Source organism: Apis mellifera, linkage group LG11, assembly GCF_003254395.2.
Source record: "Apis mellifera strain DH4 linkage group LG11, Amel_HAv3.1, whole genome shotgun sequence".
In the NCBI taxonomy this organism is placed as follows: Eukaryota; Metazoa; Arthropoda; class Insecta; order Hymenoptera; family Apidae; genus Apis; species Apis mellifera.
Genome location: NC_037648.1, coordinates 8,479,890 through 8,495,491, shown reverse-complemented (window position 1 = coordinate 8,495,491; position 15,602 = coordinate 8,479,890). Strand labels below are relative to the sequence as shown.

At 33.4% G+C, this 15,602-nt stretch overlaps 1 protein-coding gene across 9 annotated transcripts in view; it reads left to right on the top strand.

Moving 5' to 3' along the window:
* The window catches only part of LOC412893 (hemicentin-2), a 395,106-nt gene that overhangs the window by 267,167 nt on the left and 112,337 nt on the right, over window positions 1–15,602 (top strand). For all 9 annotated transcript variants that reach the window (XM_016915061.2, XM_016915064.2, XM_016915060.2 and 6 more), the window contains exon 2: window positions 12,707–12,896. In XM_016915061.2, the coding sequence (XP_016770550.2) occupies window positions 12,707–12,896 (190 nt within the window). The remainder of the gene's footprint in view (window positions 1–12,706; window positions 12,897–15,602) is intronic.

Sequence of the window (15,602 nt, the reverse complement as noted above, 5' to 3'; positions counted from 1 at the left end):
TTCAAAATGTTGGCAAGTAATGCAAAATGCATATTACCGAAATAGAACGGTGATGAAGAGCACCACTTGCAATTCAAAGGCTCGTTGTTTCACGCACGTAATAACCCCTCGTACGCTTAAATCTCTTCTTCGAACGTGTTATCAACGTGTTGTTAACGTTAAATCGAATACCAGTTTCAAACGTAGATTACTGTTGTTATAATTATCTCGTTAATAGATCATTATATTGATTATTTTTACACTTTTAAATTTCTATAATGTATCACGCGTAAAAATTTCACGTTGAAATATCTACCAACGATGAAAAATGATTTTTGTATAAATATTTGTATAAAATAAAAAATATTAATTATAAGAAAACTGTACTGTAAAAAAAAAGAATCGGGAGTTCTATAAAAAAATGTAATTACACGTTGTAAATAACCTCGAATGCGAAAAGTTGAATTGCACAATAAACTCTGGGGTGCGCGCTCCTCCAAGAAGAATTAAAATAAATTAACCTGCTTGGACGTTAATTATTATTTTATCGCGAAGTAGAGGTGAAAAATTGACCGATATTTAAACATGTCAATTGCCTTACAAACAAATACAAGCAACAATTGTAAAATTGATCCTCTTGCGTGTAATAATATCTTCTTAAATTTTCTCTCTGGTTTTCGAAATCTCCTTAAACACGTATTCTCCCCCTCCATATGTACACATCTCCTTATACCACAGAACTAGAAGAGAGATCCTCTAATTTAAAACTAACTCGAAGCCGGCTTAAAGTTACACGTTAACTTGAAGCTGAGACGTGCTATTATTTCAGGCTAACGTTTCAGATTCTTTTTTTTTCTTTTTTTCTTTTTTCAATTAAATTTTCGTTCTTTCATCGAGGAGGAAGGGGGATCTTTTTTGTTTAAATCCATTGTATACGTGACGAGGCACGAATTAATTATTACGGTATTAAACACGGTTGGGAAAAATAAATAAGAAATGATAAAATTGAATCTTTACGACGACCGTCGGATCGATAGAGAGAATTCCAATTTACAAGAATTTAATCCTTCTCATTTTGATATTTTATAATCGATGTTATTCTACTTATTTTCGCTTGTTGGTCGCGAAAGAAATTATTCCTCGGAGAGGAAAATAGTTAATTGAATTGGATTGAATGGGTTCAATGATTTAATTACAATTTCTTTGGACGCGTGATAAGATAATGTAAATAAAGGAAACGATATAATAAATAATAATTGTAATGGAAAATACGATCTTAAAAATTGATAACCTTTCACTTCGTCGTGAAATTATTGTCCGATTATTGAAAATTTTATTTAAGTTGTTCGCAATGCAATCAAACAGTTTTATATCTCGAATATTTCTACACGAAAGTATATACATGCTTTCTATATCTAGAATCAGAACTTTTCGAAATTTTTATAGAAGAAAATAATTATTTATTTATTTTCACGTTGAATTTTGAATTTCTAATACATTTCTTGACCACTTAAATTTCCAACTAAGATTTTCACAAGATACACAAATATCAAAATATTTAATTTCTTTTAGAATCGCTTAATCTTTGTAAGAAAACTTTTAAAATCTTATCGAAATTTTGATCAAATCAAAAAAATATTCGTTTCCAAAATACTTTTCATCGTAACAAATAAATATCGAAAAGAATTAAAATCGTTTACGAATACGCGGGATTCGAACGACGGTTTTCCTCTTCATCTCCTTCTTTCCGGAGAAAGGAAAAAGGAAGACAAGGATTTAGAGTCTGGCCGGGGAGTAACGGAGAGGATGGAGAGGGGAAAGACGTTTTATAAGCGATGACGTTAAATATTCGGAGCGCGGCCAGGTTATTTACACAGCGGATGCACCTACCTACGATATGGACGTGCTTAATCTATGCGCGGACGGTCAGATAGGGTTGTTGGCAGCAGGTTGGATTATGTAGACCGGGAGCAGTAATGAGGACAGCGGACAGGATAGATCACTCGTTTCTCGCGCAAGGATAATCATTTAATCCGCGCGATCCTTCCGGGAGTCTTGCATGGATGTTCACCTTTCGCGCCGCTACGGGAGACACAATTCATTTACTCCCCTCCTTCCTCTTCCTTCCTTCCTTCCTTCCGTCTCGCGAGGAATCCCAACCCCAGTTCTTGCGTCTGCCTTCTCTTTCATCTTCAATTCTGCTTTTTCCTTTCCAGCTTTCGAGACAGTTCTCTTCTATTCCTTCGTCTTGGGAAAATGTCCGAAGAGGGGACTCTGGAGGAACTTCTTTAATCGACAGATGTTTCCGAAATATCAAAAAAATAATTTACTCTTAGTGGTTATGGATATATCTTCCTCCTGCCTTCAGATAACCCTCCTCTCCCTTTCCCTCCTCTCTCTTCTATTCTCTCCATCACCGAGGTAACAGCGCCTCCGAACAATGAAATTTTTATCGCTTGATGCTGCCTCGTCAACGTTAAAGTGCCGTAACAAATTATCTATAAATATCGGGATTATGTAAAGGTCTCCCTGTGCTTCCCAGAGATCCATCCTCACTACGACATTGTGATTGGCGAGCCCACATCCTTGACAGGATACGTGCGTGGGCATCTCGCTTCTGCCCTCCCTATATATATATATACCTTCCGTTGATAACCGACTAATCCCATTACACGTGGCAGCCATTTGTGTCAACGAACGCCACGACTCCCTTGGATTGAAAATATTTGATCCCGCTATACTCTCAATATCGCATTATCGGGAGAACCGTCCTTCCTCTCAAGGAACAATTTGCCGTGAATTAATTAATGGTCAGGAATGGCCCGAAACGTAAAATGCATATTGAATTCCCGTTTAACGGTTGTATCTCGTGTAAATTTCTTCTCGAAGATTTTACAAAAGTATTTCCAATATTTTCTTTCTTTTTTTTTCTTTTCATCATAGAGATTCGACACCTCGTGAGAATAAAAATCAATGAAAATTGAAAGTGTAACGGAATTTTGGAAATGTAAATAAGAAAAAAGGAAATCATAATACTCTTTGAATATGGCTGTTCATCGTCACAATTATTCAAAATATTATTCGATTTCCACAATAATTTACTTCGAAATTAATATGTGATTTATAAATGTAGTTAAGAAGATTTAATTTCTCAATAAAGAGGAACGTATTTTCGATTTTTCGAAGAGCACCACTTGCAATTCAAAGGCTCGTTGTTTCACGCACGTAATAACCCCTCGTACGCTTAAATCTCTTCTTCGAACGTGTATTCAACGTGTTGTTAACGTTAAATCGAATACCAGTTTCAAACGTAGATTACTGTTGTTATAATTATCTCGTTAATAGATCATTATATTGATTATTTTTACACTTTTAAATTTCTATAATGTATCACGCGTAAAAATTTCACGTTGAAATATCTACCAACGATGAAAAATGATTTTTGTATAAATATTTGTATAAAATAAAAATATTTAATTATAAAGAAAACTGTACTGTAAAAAAAAAAGAATCGGGAGTTCTATAAAAAAATGTAATTACACGTTGTAAATAACCTCGAATGCGAAAAGTTGAATTGCACAATAAACTCTGGGGTGCGCGCTCCTCCAAGAAGAATTAAAATAAATTAACCTGCTTGGACGTTAATGATTATTTTATCGCGAAGTAGAGGTGAAAAATTGACCGATATTTAAACATGTCAATTGCCTTACAAACAAATACAAGCAACAATTGTAAAATTGATCCTCTTGCGTGTAATAATATCTTCTTAAATTTTCTCTCTGGTTTTCGAAATCTCCTTAAACACGTATTCTCCCCCTCCATATGTACACATCTCCTTATACCACAGAACTAGAAGAGAGATCCTCTAATTTAAAACTAACTCGAAGCCGGCTTAAAGTTACACGTTAACTTGAAGCTGAGACGTGCTATTATTTCGAGCTAACGTTTCAGATTCTTTTTTTTTCTTTTTTTCTTTTTTCAATTAAATTTTCGTTCTTTCATCGAGGAGGAAGGGGGATCTTTTTGTTTTAAATCCATTGTATACGTGACGAGGCACGAATTAATTATTACGGTATTAAACACGGTTGGGAAAAATAAATAAGAAATGATAAAATTGAATCTTTACGACGACCGTCGGATCGATAGAGAGAATTCCAATTTACAAGAATTTAATCCTTCTCATTTTGATATTTTATAATCGATGTTATTCTACTTATTTTCGCTTGTTGGTCGCGAAAGAAATTATTCCTCGGAGAGGGAAAATAGTTAATTGAATTGGATTGAATGGGTTCAATGATTTAATTACAATTTCTTTGGACGCGTGATAAGATAATGTAAATAAAGGAAACGATATAATAAATAATAATTGTAATGGAAAATACGATCTTAAAAATTGATAACCTTTCACTTCGTCGTGAAATTATTGTCCGATTATTGAGAAATTTTATTTAAGTTGTTCGCAATGCAATCAAACAGTTTTATATCTCGAATATTTCTACACGAAAGTATATACATGCTTTCTATATCTAGAATCAGAACTTTTCGAAATTTTTATAGAAGAAAATAATTATTTATTTATTTTCCACGTTGAATTTTGAATTTCTAATACATTTCTTGACCACTTAAATTTCCAACTAAGATTTTCACAAGATACACAAATATCAAAATATTTAATTCTTTTTAGAATCGCTTAATCTTTGTAAGAAAACTTTTAAAATCTTATCGAAATTTTGATCAAATCAAAAAAATATTCGTTTCCAAAATACTTTTCATCGTAACAAATAAATATCGAAAAGAATCTTCGAATAAACAATTAAAACGATCGATAATCAGAAATTTATATCTTTTGTAAAAAACATTGCGATTAAATTAAAAAATAAGCGACGATGAATGGCAATAAACAGAGATGGAAATCGAGCAGATAGAATCGATTCGACGGTATTTTTCTTCTTGGTTTTTCCCTCGATGGGGACGACGAAAAGAGAAAAGGGAAGAAAAATCGGAGGGAGGGATTTTCGAGCTCGAGGCAAAAGGACAGGTATCAAAGCGGCTTGTTCTTGGGCGAAGCATCAGTATATGCTATTTACAAAACGAGAAATTCGAAATGCGGAATACACACAGTTGAAAATCGGCCAGCTGTGTCGAATCCCCTGTGCGTTTCACAGAGGTCGCGCGACTCCACCATAATTAGTACCACGGGGGGTTAATCGATTGGACGGGTGGTAGTTGGCTGTTTAAATCGCGAAATTAGTTTGCTCGAATAACCAGGTCAATTATCAGTTGAGAATTGGAGCGCATCGATTTTTCTTGTTTCCTTTATTGTCCAACGATGTTTAAGTACTCTTGATTCCTCTTTCCTCGCGTTCCTTTTCCTCCAAGAATTTATCTTGAGAGGATGTTTTCCAAGGAATTAAATTTCTTATTCGAATGGTTACGTTTCTTCTCTTCTTTTTTTACGTTACGTTTGCTTTTTTTTTTTTTTCTATGTAAAAGAGAGAATCGTATGATCTTTGAATCGTAAAGCAAATCATTGAGTGAAAATTACAAAAACTACATTCTTTTTTTTAAACAATTGAATTATTATCGTAAAGAAATGGAATGACAAATACATTTATCTAAAAAATTTAATAAGAAAGATTACGATTGATCAATTTGAATTAATCATTCATCTCAGATTCGTTAGATTTTTTATCATTCTAACATATATATATATTATAGTTATCATAATGTTATCAATGTTAAATTTTTTTTTTAGAGAATTTAAATTCAAGTGAATGTACACACGCAAAAAGAAAAAAAGAAAAAGAAACACGACGATTTTGCATTTCGAAATCCGAGGAAAACGTTTATATGAAATCGCACGGATTTGAGGTTTGATCCTTCGCCACGATTTTCCCTCTTCCTCCCGTTGGTCCTCCCGCAAAACGCCACGAAGATATGGAAATTGTTCGAGAGGGACGAGAGATCTCGTAGAAATTGTCGAATAATATCAGAGTTTGTTCGATTTATCGAGACCGACACTATTCTCTTTTAATTTCACGCTGAGGAAAAATTCTGGAAAAATTTCTCCCATGTGAAGTTCAATTTCCGATAACTGATATGAACTCCCTCTTCTTCCCTTCTTCTTCTTTTTTTTTTTTTAATAAAAAATTTTCATAAAAAAAGGGAACCTCTGATAATACTGAAAAGAGCGGGTAAGGTAAATGTTGCGAAATATTGGCGATTTTCTGATATCGATCCAATCAAGCGTGGAAAGAACGGAAGCATCACGTGTTCTCCTAATGTAAATATTATATAACTCCTCTATGTATTTTTAATAATCGTAAAATTATAATCATATAATCCGTATAAAGTACACGAATCGGTTTGAAAAATTTTACTTCTCGATTTAATTAATCGAGTTATTTATCAATTCCGACTAATTGCTAGATTATAATAAAATTTCGTAAAAATATAACAACTTGATATTTAACTTTTACTGTTTGAATAACGATCAATAAATGCAAATATTATGAATTTTTTCCCTTGTTATTGAAATATATATAACACATATATCAAAATCATTAATATCTTTCGTATGTAAGAAGTATTCTTCTTACGTGAACAAATGTACAAAGATATATATAAAGAAAACCGATATGTCGATATTATTATTTCAGAAGGAAGCGAAATAATACTTCTCCCCTTTTCGCCTTTGAATCTACAAATGCCACGAGTTCAAGAGTAATTTTGGTTGCACAGTAACGTCCAATGAAACCACCATGCTGCTGTCCTTTGACCCAGATTTGCAAAAGTAAATTCTGCACCACCGCTGCAGAGAGAGTTCTACTCGCGGCAAACTATCTTGTATTTGATAATTGCACGGTTTTCCTTCTTTCATGAGTTTATGTTTCGTTTCTCGCAATTTTTGCTTTTTGTTATACACACATATTTTTAAATTATTATTTCGTTTAATCAAAGAAATAATCGACATCATTACGTTATATCATTACGTTGCATTACGTGTTAAATTAAATTATTCACAAGGGGAAATTAAAAATCCATCGCCACGGTGTTAAATTGCTATCGATCACACTTCATTCGTGTTCATTCGGATATGAAATACAATGCATTGAATATATCTACGCTACAAACTTCATTGTACTGATCGTTGAACACAATAGATCGTTGGATATAAATTACAATGGATCTCTCGCGTCGCTTATCACATTTCAATTATAGCACGATTTCGCGTGAAATTTGACGATTCGAAATAAATTTTTTCCGTTCATAAAAAAAAAAATTATCTTACTTATTTTTTTTCTCTTCTTCTGTGAATGATTATTTCACGTAATGATTTAACACTAACTTTTCCCTTTAAATGATTATAAATTTTTCAAAAAAATTGTAAAATAATTGAGATTTTTATTGAAAAATATATATATGAACGATTGTATTAAATATAATCGAATTTAATTTTCATTATTATGGATTAAGGATAGTCTGTTTGTAGAGATAACAGAATAATAGAATATTTTTCTTTCCTTTTTTCTTTCTTTCCTTACTAAATCATTTCGAAATCGAATTTTCCATAATGCTCTATTTTCGAGTTAACGAGAGAAAAAGGGGGCCGATAATGGGACTCTATATAGAAGACATAGAGCACAGATGTTTCCTTCGAAACAGTATCGGCTGTTAGAAATTCGAAGGAACTGGTGCAATTGGTGGGAGGAGGAAATTCCCAGGATTTGGCAAGGTGTGCGCATTCGTGTGCCCAATTGTAAATCCTCGGAGGATCATTATATATGCACGCAGTTTCGCGTGATAAATATTTACCGCGAGGCGGTTGTGTTTCCGGGTGAGCTGGCTGAAAGTTCATTGATTAATCACGTTGAAATTAACTCGATTTTGATACGAATCGAATATACATTTGAGATTGGACGAGACGATTTTCGATTTTAAAATTTGTCGAACGATATATATATAAAACGTGTCATTAATAATCTTTTCAATCTTGTATCTTGCAAATGATATAAATGATAATAATTGATTGATCAAAGTTATCGACATTTGTATGTGTGTGTCGTCATATTGACATTTGAAAGTGTGATAAATTTAAAAAAGTTTACAAACATAACAATTTTAGAAAGAAGTAATAAAAAAAAATTTCTTTAGCGAGCGATCAAAGGTGTAATTGTGAAATTTTTCGAACAAAGAGATTCTTTATAGAGATTTCAAAGGGAGAAATTGAAGTCTCGGTTTCCTTTTTTTTTCTATCCGATTTTTCAAACATTCTCTTGTCTCTCCCACTTTCTTCAGAGGCTCATGTGGATCATGAATAAGTCTATTTAATCGTACCTTTACTCGATTCTTTTACACTCAAGTACAACTAGCTGCATTTATTTATTGATAAAAGCTTCTTGGATAAAAGAGAATTTTACGTCAAAGAAAGGATCCCTTGGGGGATGGTGCTTTTGCTTTCGTGAGCCGAAAACAAAGACACCCTTACGACGAAATCATAACTAGGTTGTGAATAACGCGACTTCGTTGCGATTCACCGTTTTTACTTAACATTTATTTCTCACTTTCGCCAAATTGTTTCTTCAATCGTTCGAGAAACGAGAAACTCGAGCAAAAGTTCGTTGTTGTTAATCAGGAAATCCTTCCTGATAATTATCAGGGGCGACAAATGATTAATCGCACGTCAATAATTATTAACGGATACAAGAAATAAGAATAATATATTGAATCGAATTAAAACGATTACAAAATATGATTGAGAGCCGATCGTAATCCTGTTAAACGTTAAACGATAATATATAATTTATTTGCACAAGATATGCACATATTAATTACATTGCCTTTGCTTAATTATTTATTTTATAATGAAAGATTAATTAAACACGGGCGTTCAACATGGTATATAACGCTTATTTCAATATATTTCTGCTAAATTGATCCAATAAATCTCTGCACATTACGATCGCCGACTATGTATTCGCGAAAGTTCAAATCCGATCGGAATTAGAGATCAGAGGCGAAAGAAAGCGAGACGAACTTTGCTTTTTTGCATGAGAAAAATTATATTTTTCGATTATATTTCTAGATTTTATATAGAATTCAATGGATAGAATTGATAGATGATTTCCTCGATGATTCTTTCAAACAAATTCGAAATTATTAAGAAATATTACAAAAATTAAACCAAGTGTCAAATAATACAATGGAATTATATCTTTCAATTGATTTTCTGAGAAACGAACAAAGAATACAATCAACTTTTTCCATAAGAATTAACGGAAGAGGAGGAGGAATAATTGTTTCTCGATAACAAATAAAAATTTAAGCAAAAGTTTTATGAAAAAGAAGATGGAAGAAATTTTTGTGCGTGAAATTCTTAACGGACGAAACGTTTAACTGGAAGGGGAAAAAGAGAAGAGAAGATTAATAAAGAAACGTTTTTTCGTGAACAGGAAACGAGTTAAGGGACTCGAGAACAGGGTTAAGAACCGTTAAACACGGCCGAGTCGTGTCACTGGAGACGAAGAATGAAGCTGTAATATGAGAGCCCTCGACATACTCCATTATTCACCACTTGAACGTAATATTTGCGGTGTGATATGGTTTCAAGATCCAATCCACTCGCAGGAAGATAAGCAGACGTTGCCTCCACCACACTTGCCACTCTCCCCTCCTTTCGAACTCTTTAACAGATTTTCGTTCCTATAGCGTTGGATAACGCTTCAACGTCCTCCCTTATTCCTGGAAGGGAACATAAGTAACCCCCTATCTACCCTCTTTTGAACAGGGACATAATAAGATGGTTCGATTCCCAGTGATAAAGTGAAAAGGGATGTTGGATAAAACGTACAATTGAAGTTTAAATGGTATTTAAATGGTGGCGGAGGATTTAATCCACATTGCTGCTCAAAACTGTTATTTTAATACCAAGTAAATAATTTAATCATTCGAATCCAGAAAGAATTAAAAACATCGAATTTGGATTTTGGAAATATTGTGGCAAAATCGAGCGAGGGAAGATTGATAATTTTGAGAAAAATGATGCGAATATTTATATATTATTCAAAAAAAAAAAAAGATACGTTACATGCGTTTATATTTGGACACGATTCTATTCCTGAATTCGCAGAGTATACAAAGGATTATTTAAATATCTCGTTTATAATATTACAGTAAATCTACGAACGAATTATATTTACCTCGTAAATACGTGGAATATTGCTTTGCTTAAATATTGCTCGTATTGTGATATGAAATAAAAGAAGAAAAAAAAGAAAAGAGAAATCGATATCTGATATTATTATCCGTTTCGTTTCACATTTCGTGCAGAATCGAATAAAAAGATCGTAAGATCACCGGGACACATCGACAACGTGTTTATATAACGTATTAAAAGACGGATTCTTCATTGAATAAATATTATTACAACGCGGAAAGCAACGTGAAAGTCAAAAAAAAAAAAAAAAAAAAAAAAAAAGGAAATGAATAAAATATAATACGCGAAGAATCGATATCGAGTCCCGGATTAATCGCAATTTTCCCATCCGTAAGTGGAATTCCCGACCCATGTCCAAATATATCGGATTCATGCTGCGCGTAATTCAATACTAACCGTTGAAAAATAACCCTTTGATGCGCATCCATTGTGCATTGTATTTCCTTTAACGGAATTTCATCGATGCGTAGTTTATCGTGAAAATATCGACTTTCGATGCTTGAATAAGTTACGAAGCGCGAAACGCCCGATGTCCGATTATCCGTCTCCTTCGAGACGGATTCTCGATTCAATGGCGGTCAGGACACAGAAAAAAAAAAAAATAGCAAGATGTTTCTCTTAAAAAAAAAAACAAACTTAATCACGATTTGTAAAATTCACCAAAATATTTAATATAATATAATAATAATTAAAATATTTTTCGAACGATCGTTAGAGGATGGAGTTGAACATGCAGGTTGAGAGTTTGCACGTATTTTCGTACGAAATTCTGGTTTCGAGTCACAGAAACCGCTAATAAATCATCTTAAATCGTCAATTTCCAAGGAGGCTTTTAGTTTTAGCAACTTTGCCTCTACCCTCTTCCCTTTCGCCCCGCTTCTCTCGCTCTTCCCCCTCGGCCGTGCTCGAGTTTTCGCGTGAATTAACTAAGAATTATGCTCTTGTTTATCATAAGTTGTGACTGCGAAATTTACTATACCTTCCACTCGCGACACGGAGTATCAGAGGTTGCGCGTAGATCAGGACGATTTCACCGTGTTTTTTAATTATGATTTAACGTCACGAGTATATAACGCAACGATATAATATTTTTATAACGCGATAAGGGGGGGAGGGGGGACGTGAATATTTTCGGAGAAAATTTCTTCTTCTCGATTAAATGCGGAATGGATGTGCGGATGGGTGGTTTTATTAAAATTTAAAAATATTACCGTTGAAACTGGAATGATTGTTTATTTCTCTCTCTCTCTTTTTCTCTCTTTCTTTCGTTCTTCCCTTTCGATTATATTTTTATTTATATTTCGTTTAAAATATGCAATTACTGGTTTTCGGGGGAAAAATCGTTTCCGGATTCCGCGTCACGCGTTTCCATCCCTCGTTGTGATTTTTCATTTCATATCTCTCCGAGAGGGTCGCTATATTTATAGCTTTAGCAACGATAGCAGAGAAATATTGAAACGTTCGCGTGCTGTGACATTTCGCGAAATGCGTTCTGGGTCATCGGGTGAAGATTGACTTTCTACAATGAAACTTTACAAATTTTGTATTGCGTTCGAATATATATATATAAGGATTCAACATTTTCGGGCGGAAATATCTAATTATTTAAAAAACCATTATTTCTAATATATTAAAGCAAAATTACGTGATATTCGAAATGAAAAAGTTTTCTCAAAAATATATATATATTTATCAATTGAAAAAAAAAACACTTTTGCACCCTTCAATTACATTCAAATATTCCCCCTTAACATAAAGATCTTATGAATATCCAGAATTTAATAATATTGAATTCGATTCTTATATATTAAATTACAGAAATTTAAATCAATTCCGATTATTATAGAAACAGATAATCGAATAATCATTCCAATAAAAATTCCATCACGATTAATTACAACAGATGTTATTCATTCATGAACAGTTCCATCCTTAGGAATTAAAGTTTCCCTCTAATGATTATCTGATTGACAATCTTATTGATTTATTAATTTCTATAAATAACTCAAAAAAAAAAAAAAGAAAGAAACAAAATTACAGCATTCCTCTTCAATTTAGCAAACATTAACACTCGAAATCCAATCCGAACTCTATGCTTATTCTTAATTCAATCGAATCCATTCAGGTGCATTCAGTAATCATACCCGCATTTCCCATCGCCAACTCGTAACTCTTTCCCCCCCGTTCAACCCGCATACAAACGCAACACTTCGAACGCCACCCTCCCCATTCACCCCATCCGTAAAATTACATTCACGATATACGTACATCTTCGCGTACATACGTGACGATGGTTTAATAACCGTGGCCCCGAATCCTGGCCTTGGAAAACGGTCACGTTTTTTTCAACGAATCATCCCCTCCCCTCCTCCATAGATCTTCATCCTTTTCGCAAACAAACGACGGACGGCGAAACAAACAGCGGCGAAAAACGAAATGAAAACGAAACGAAACGAAACGAGGGACGATTCACAGACGATTCTTTTTTTCTTTTTCGTTGCGTTGTTGCAGGGAGCAGCGAGCCATGGCTGAAGAGCGTGAAGCACGCGGAACTCGGCACAGAGGTGCAACTGCCGTGCGTGCTGAAATTACCCCAGTGCGAGGGGCTTCACAGCATCAAATGGTATCGAGGCGCGACCCGTATCTTCATCTTCAGCGAGGACGTCGGGTTAACGCGGGGGAACAACGACATAGCCGTCAGGTAACGTGTGTATTCTCTGATATATTCTATATTCGAAATTCTGCTCGAACAGCTTTCTTTTCTGATCGCGCGGGAGGAGAGGCTTTGAGAGATTCTCCTTTTTTTCTTCTTTTCCCCTCTTCGAACATGCTTTTGGCTTCGCTTTATAGCTTTCTTTTCGGTTAGAGGAGGAGTTAAGGGGGTTAATTTTGAAAGAGGTGGAGTTGAGATGCGTAGAGAGGTGCGTTTGTTTGCTTCGAGTGGCTTTCTTAGCTTGTTTTTTTTCTTTTTCTTTTGGTTTAGAGGCAAAAGTGGATTCGAAGTTAATTTTTAATCGAAAGAATGTATGTAATTAATATCGTTCTGTAATTATTTATTATTGTGTTATTGGATATCTTCTCGTAATTTTTTGAACAGATATATAAGAATTATTAATAGCATCATTTCTCGGGATTATAACTCGAAATATGAAATTGTTTGAATAATCCTACGAGATAGAGAGAAGAACATTTAGAAGATTTTGTGTCCATCGTTATTTTCTTTGTCATATAAGGATCCCTTTTTCATCCTCCCCTAATCAAATACGTTAAGAATGGTTCGTTTGTATTGCGTACGAAAATAAAATCATATCGTAGATTGTATATATAAATATAATGGAATGAATATATGAATGATAATAAATTTATTACTATTGGTAAATATTTGGGAAAATTGTGAACAACTCTGTTTGATGATTCTTAATTCGTATAAATAGTTAGTATTAACACATTCGCTGTTTCACCTCTTTGATTCGTATTCAATTCCAAATGATTAATTTATTTAAATTCTCTGAAAGCAGTTAATTTCTGTGATATATTTATTTTTAATTATTTCTATTAACGATCGTTCAGGATCAATACAACTTTAAAATAAATTAGATGGAATAAATTTTTGATTGTTAAATTAATTATGCTTTCAAAGAATTAAATTAAAAAAAAAAACCGAAAGAAAGAATTTTTCCAATTTAAGAAATTTCCATTATATTCAACTTCACTTTTACCGATTTAATTTTTTCAAAATTAAAAATTTTTCGCCTCGGTTAAAATGTGAAATCATCAAAATGATCGTGTAAATCAGTATCCCTCCGTAATGCACGCATGGACCAACCTCGAAAAGAGAAATTGACTTTTTAATTCGCTTAAATGGAACCCATTAAAAACGCGAAGAATCGTCCTTGTACCGGTTGGACCAGGGATGAAAAGGCTTGATCGCGAAACCGCCAGAAAAATGAATATTACATTGAAGAGATTAAAATGGCAGAATTATTAACATCGTTTACTCGATACCGTGAAAGCTTCCTGCGACGAGAGGATGATTCGAAGGATAGGGAACAGCTGGTAATCCAGGATTAAACGGGGGGAAAGTAGGCCAATCGAACGACTTCTTCTTCGATTTTTCCTAAATTTTCCCTAGAATAGTAATCTTTCTTCAACCAGGGAAATTCGATATTGGACGAGAAATATTAATAGGATTAATCGTTCTCTTTTCGAATACAAATCGTGTTATATATAAATACGTTCGTTTCAATCTATAATAGTTGTGTAGAAAGTATTTTGACGATGATGATATTTGGTGATGGAGAAGAAGTAAATAGGGGAAAAAAAATAAGTACATATCGTGAATTAAACATTAATCGATTACGCTTTTCGAAGAATTTTTTATTTCGAATCTCGAGATGACTTATTGAGAGAGAAAATAAACAGGAAGATTGTTAAACGGAAGAATTTTATCACGTTCTTTAAAAGTACATTGTTAATTTAAATTAAAAAGTATGTGGGATAAAAAAAAAAAAAGAAAAAATTTCAACTTGTTATTGTAAAGCATACGATTTTTAGTGAAACGTAACTTTCTTGTGCAAACTTTTCAGCTAATTGAAAAACATATATAATATTAAAAACTTGAAAAAGAAGCATGGAAGTTTGCAATATGGAAAGTTAATATCCTCAAAGTGGTTGATGTAATGCACATTTTCGCATGCAAACACTGGAAGGAATAAAAAAAATATCTACATTTGAGTTTTATTCTTATTACCCGGTCGCTTCTGTTGTATGAACAAATAACTGTACGTATTTTTCCATCCAGTAACAGTTTAAAACGCGAAAATTTTTAATCTTTGCCGGAAGAAATTTATTGCAAATTTAACGCAAATATTATTCGACATAAAAATTATTTCATTTTAAAACGGTACGAAAATTCCTTTAAAATTGAAATCGTAATTTTTAAAATTTCTTTCCTAATTCCTTCAAAATTAAAATCGTAAGGCGTAATAATTTTTAAAATTTCCTTCCTAGCATTAAATAAAATCGCTTCTAAACAGTTGGTAAACTGATTTTTCTTTACATTTCCGTAATAAAATAACGGATGAAATCAATACCAGATAATTCTGTTTTCCCTCGTACCTTTCATGCTCGAGAGATAAATCTATTCCCATCCACCACATTCTAAACCATCCAGAGAATTCTTCGATAAACCGTGCACTTCCCTTCCAATGGAGTCTATTCCTAGCCGGACAGTTACATCTTCCAATTTTCTCAGAGTTAACGTGAAAAATAAAAATTTCCACGTTACAATCTCACAATACACGGATACATACATATATATATTTCAACCAAAATCTCTGTATCTCTGTATTCCACATTGTTACGGAATCGCTCCACCGACCCAGTTCGATGAAAAAGTGGAGAAGAA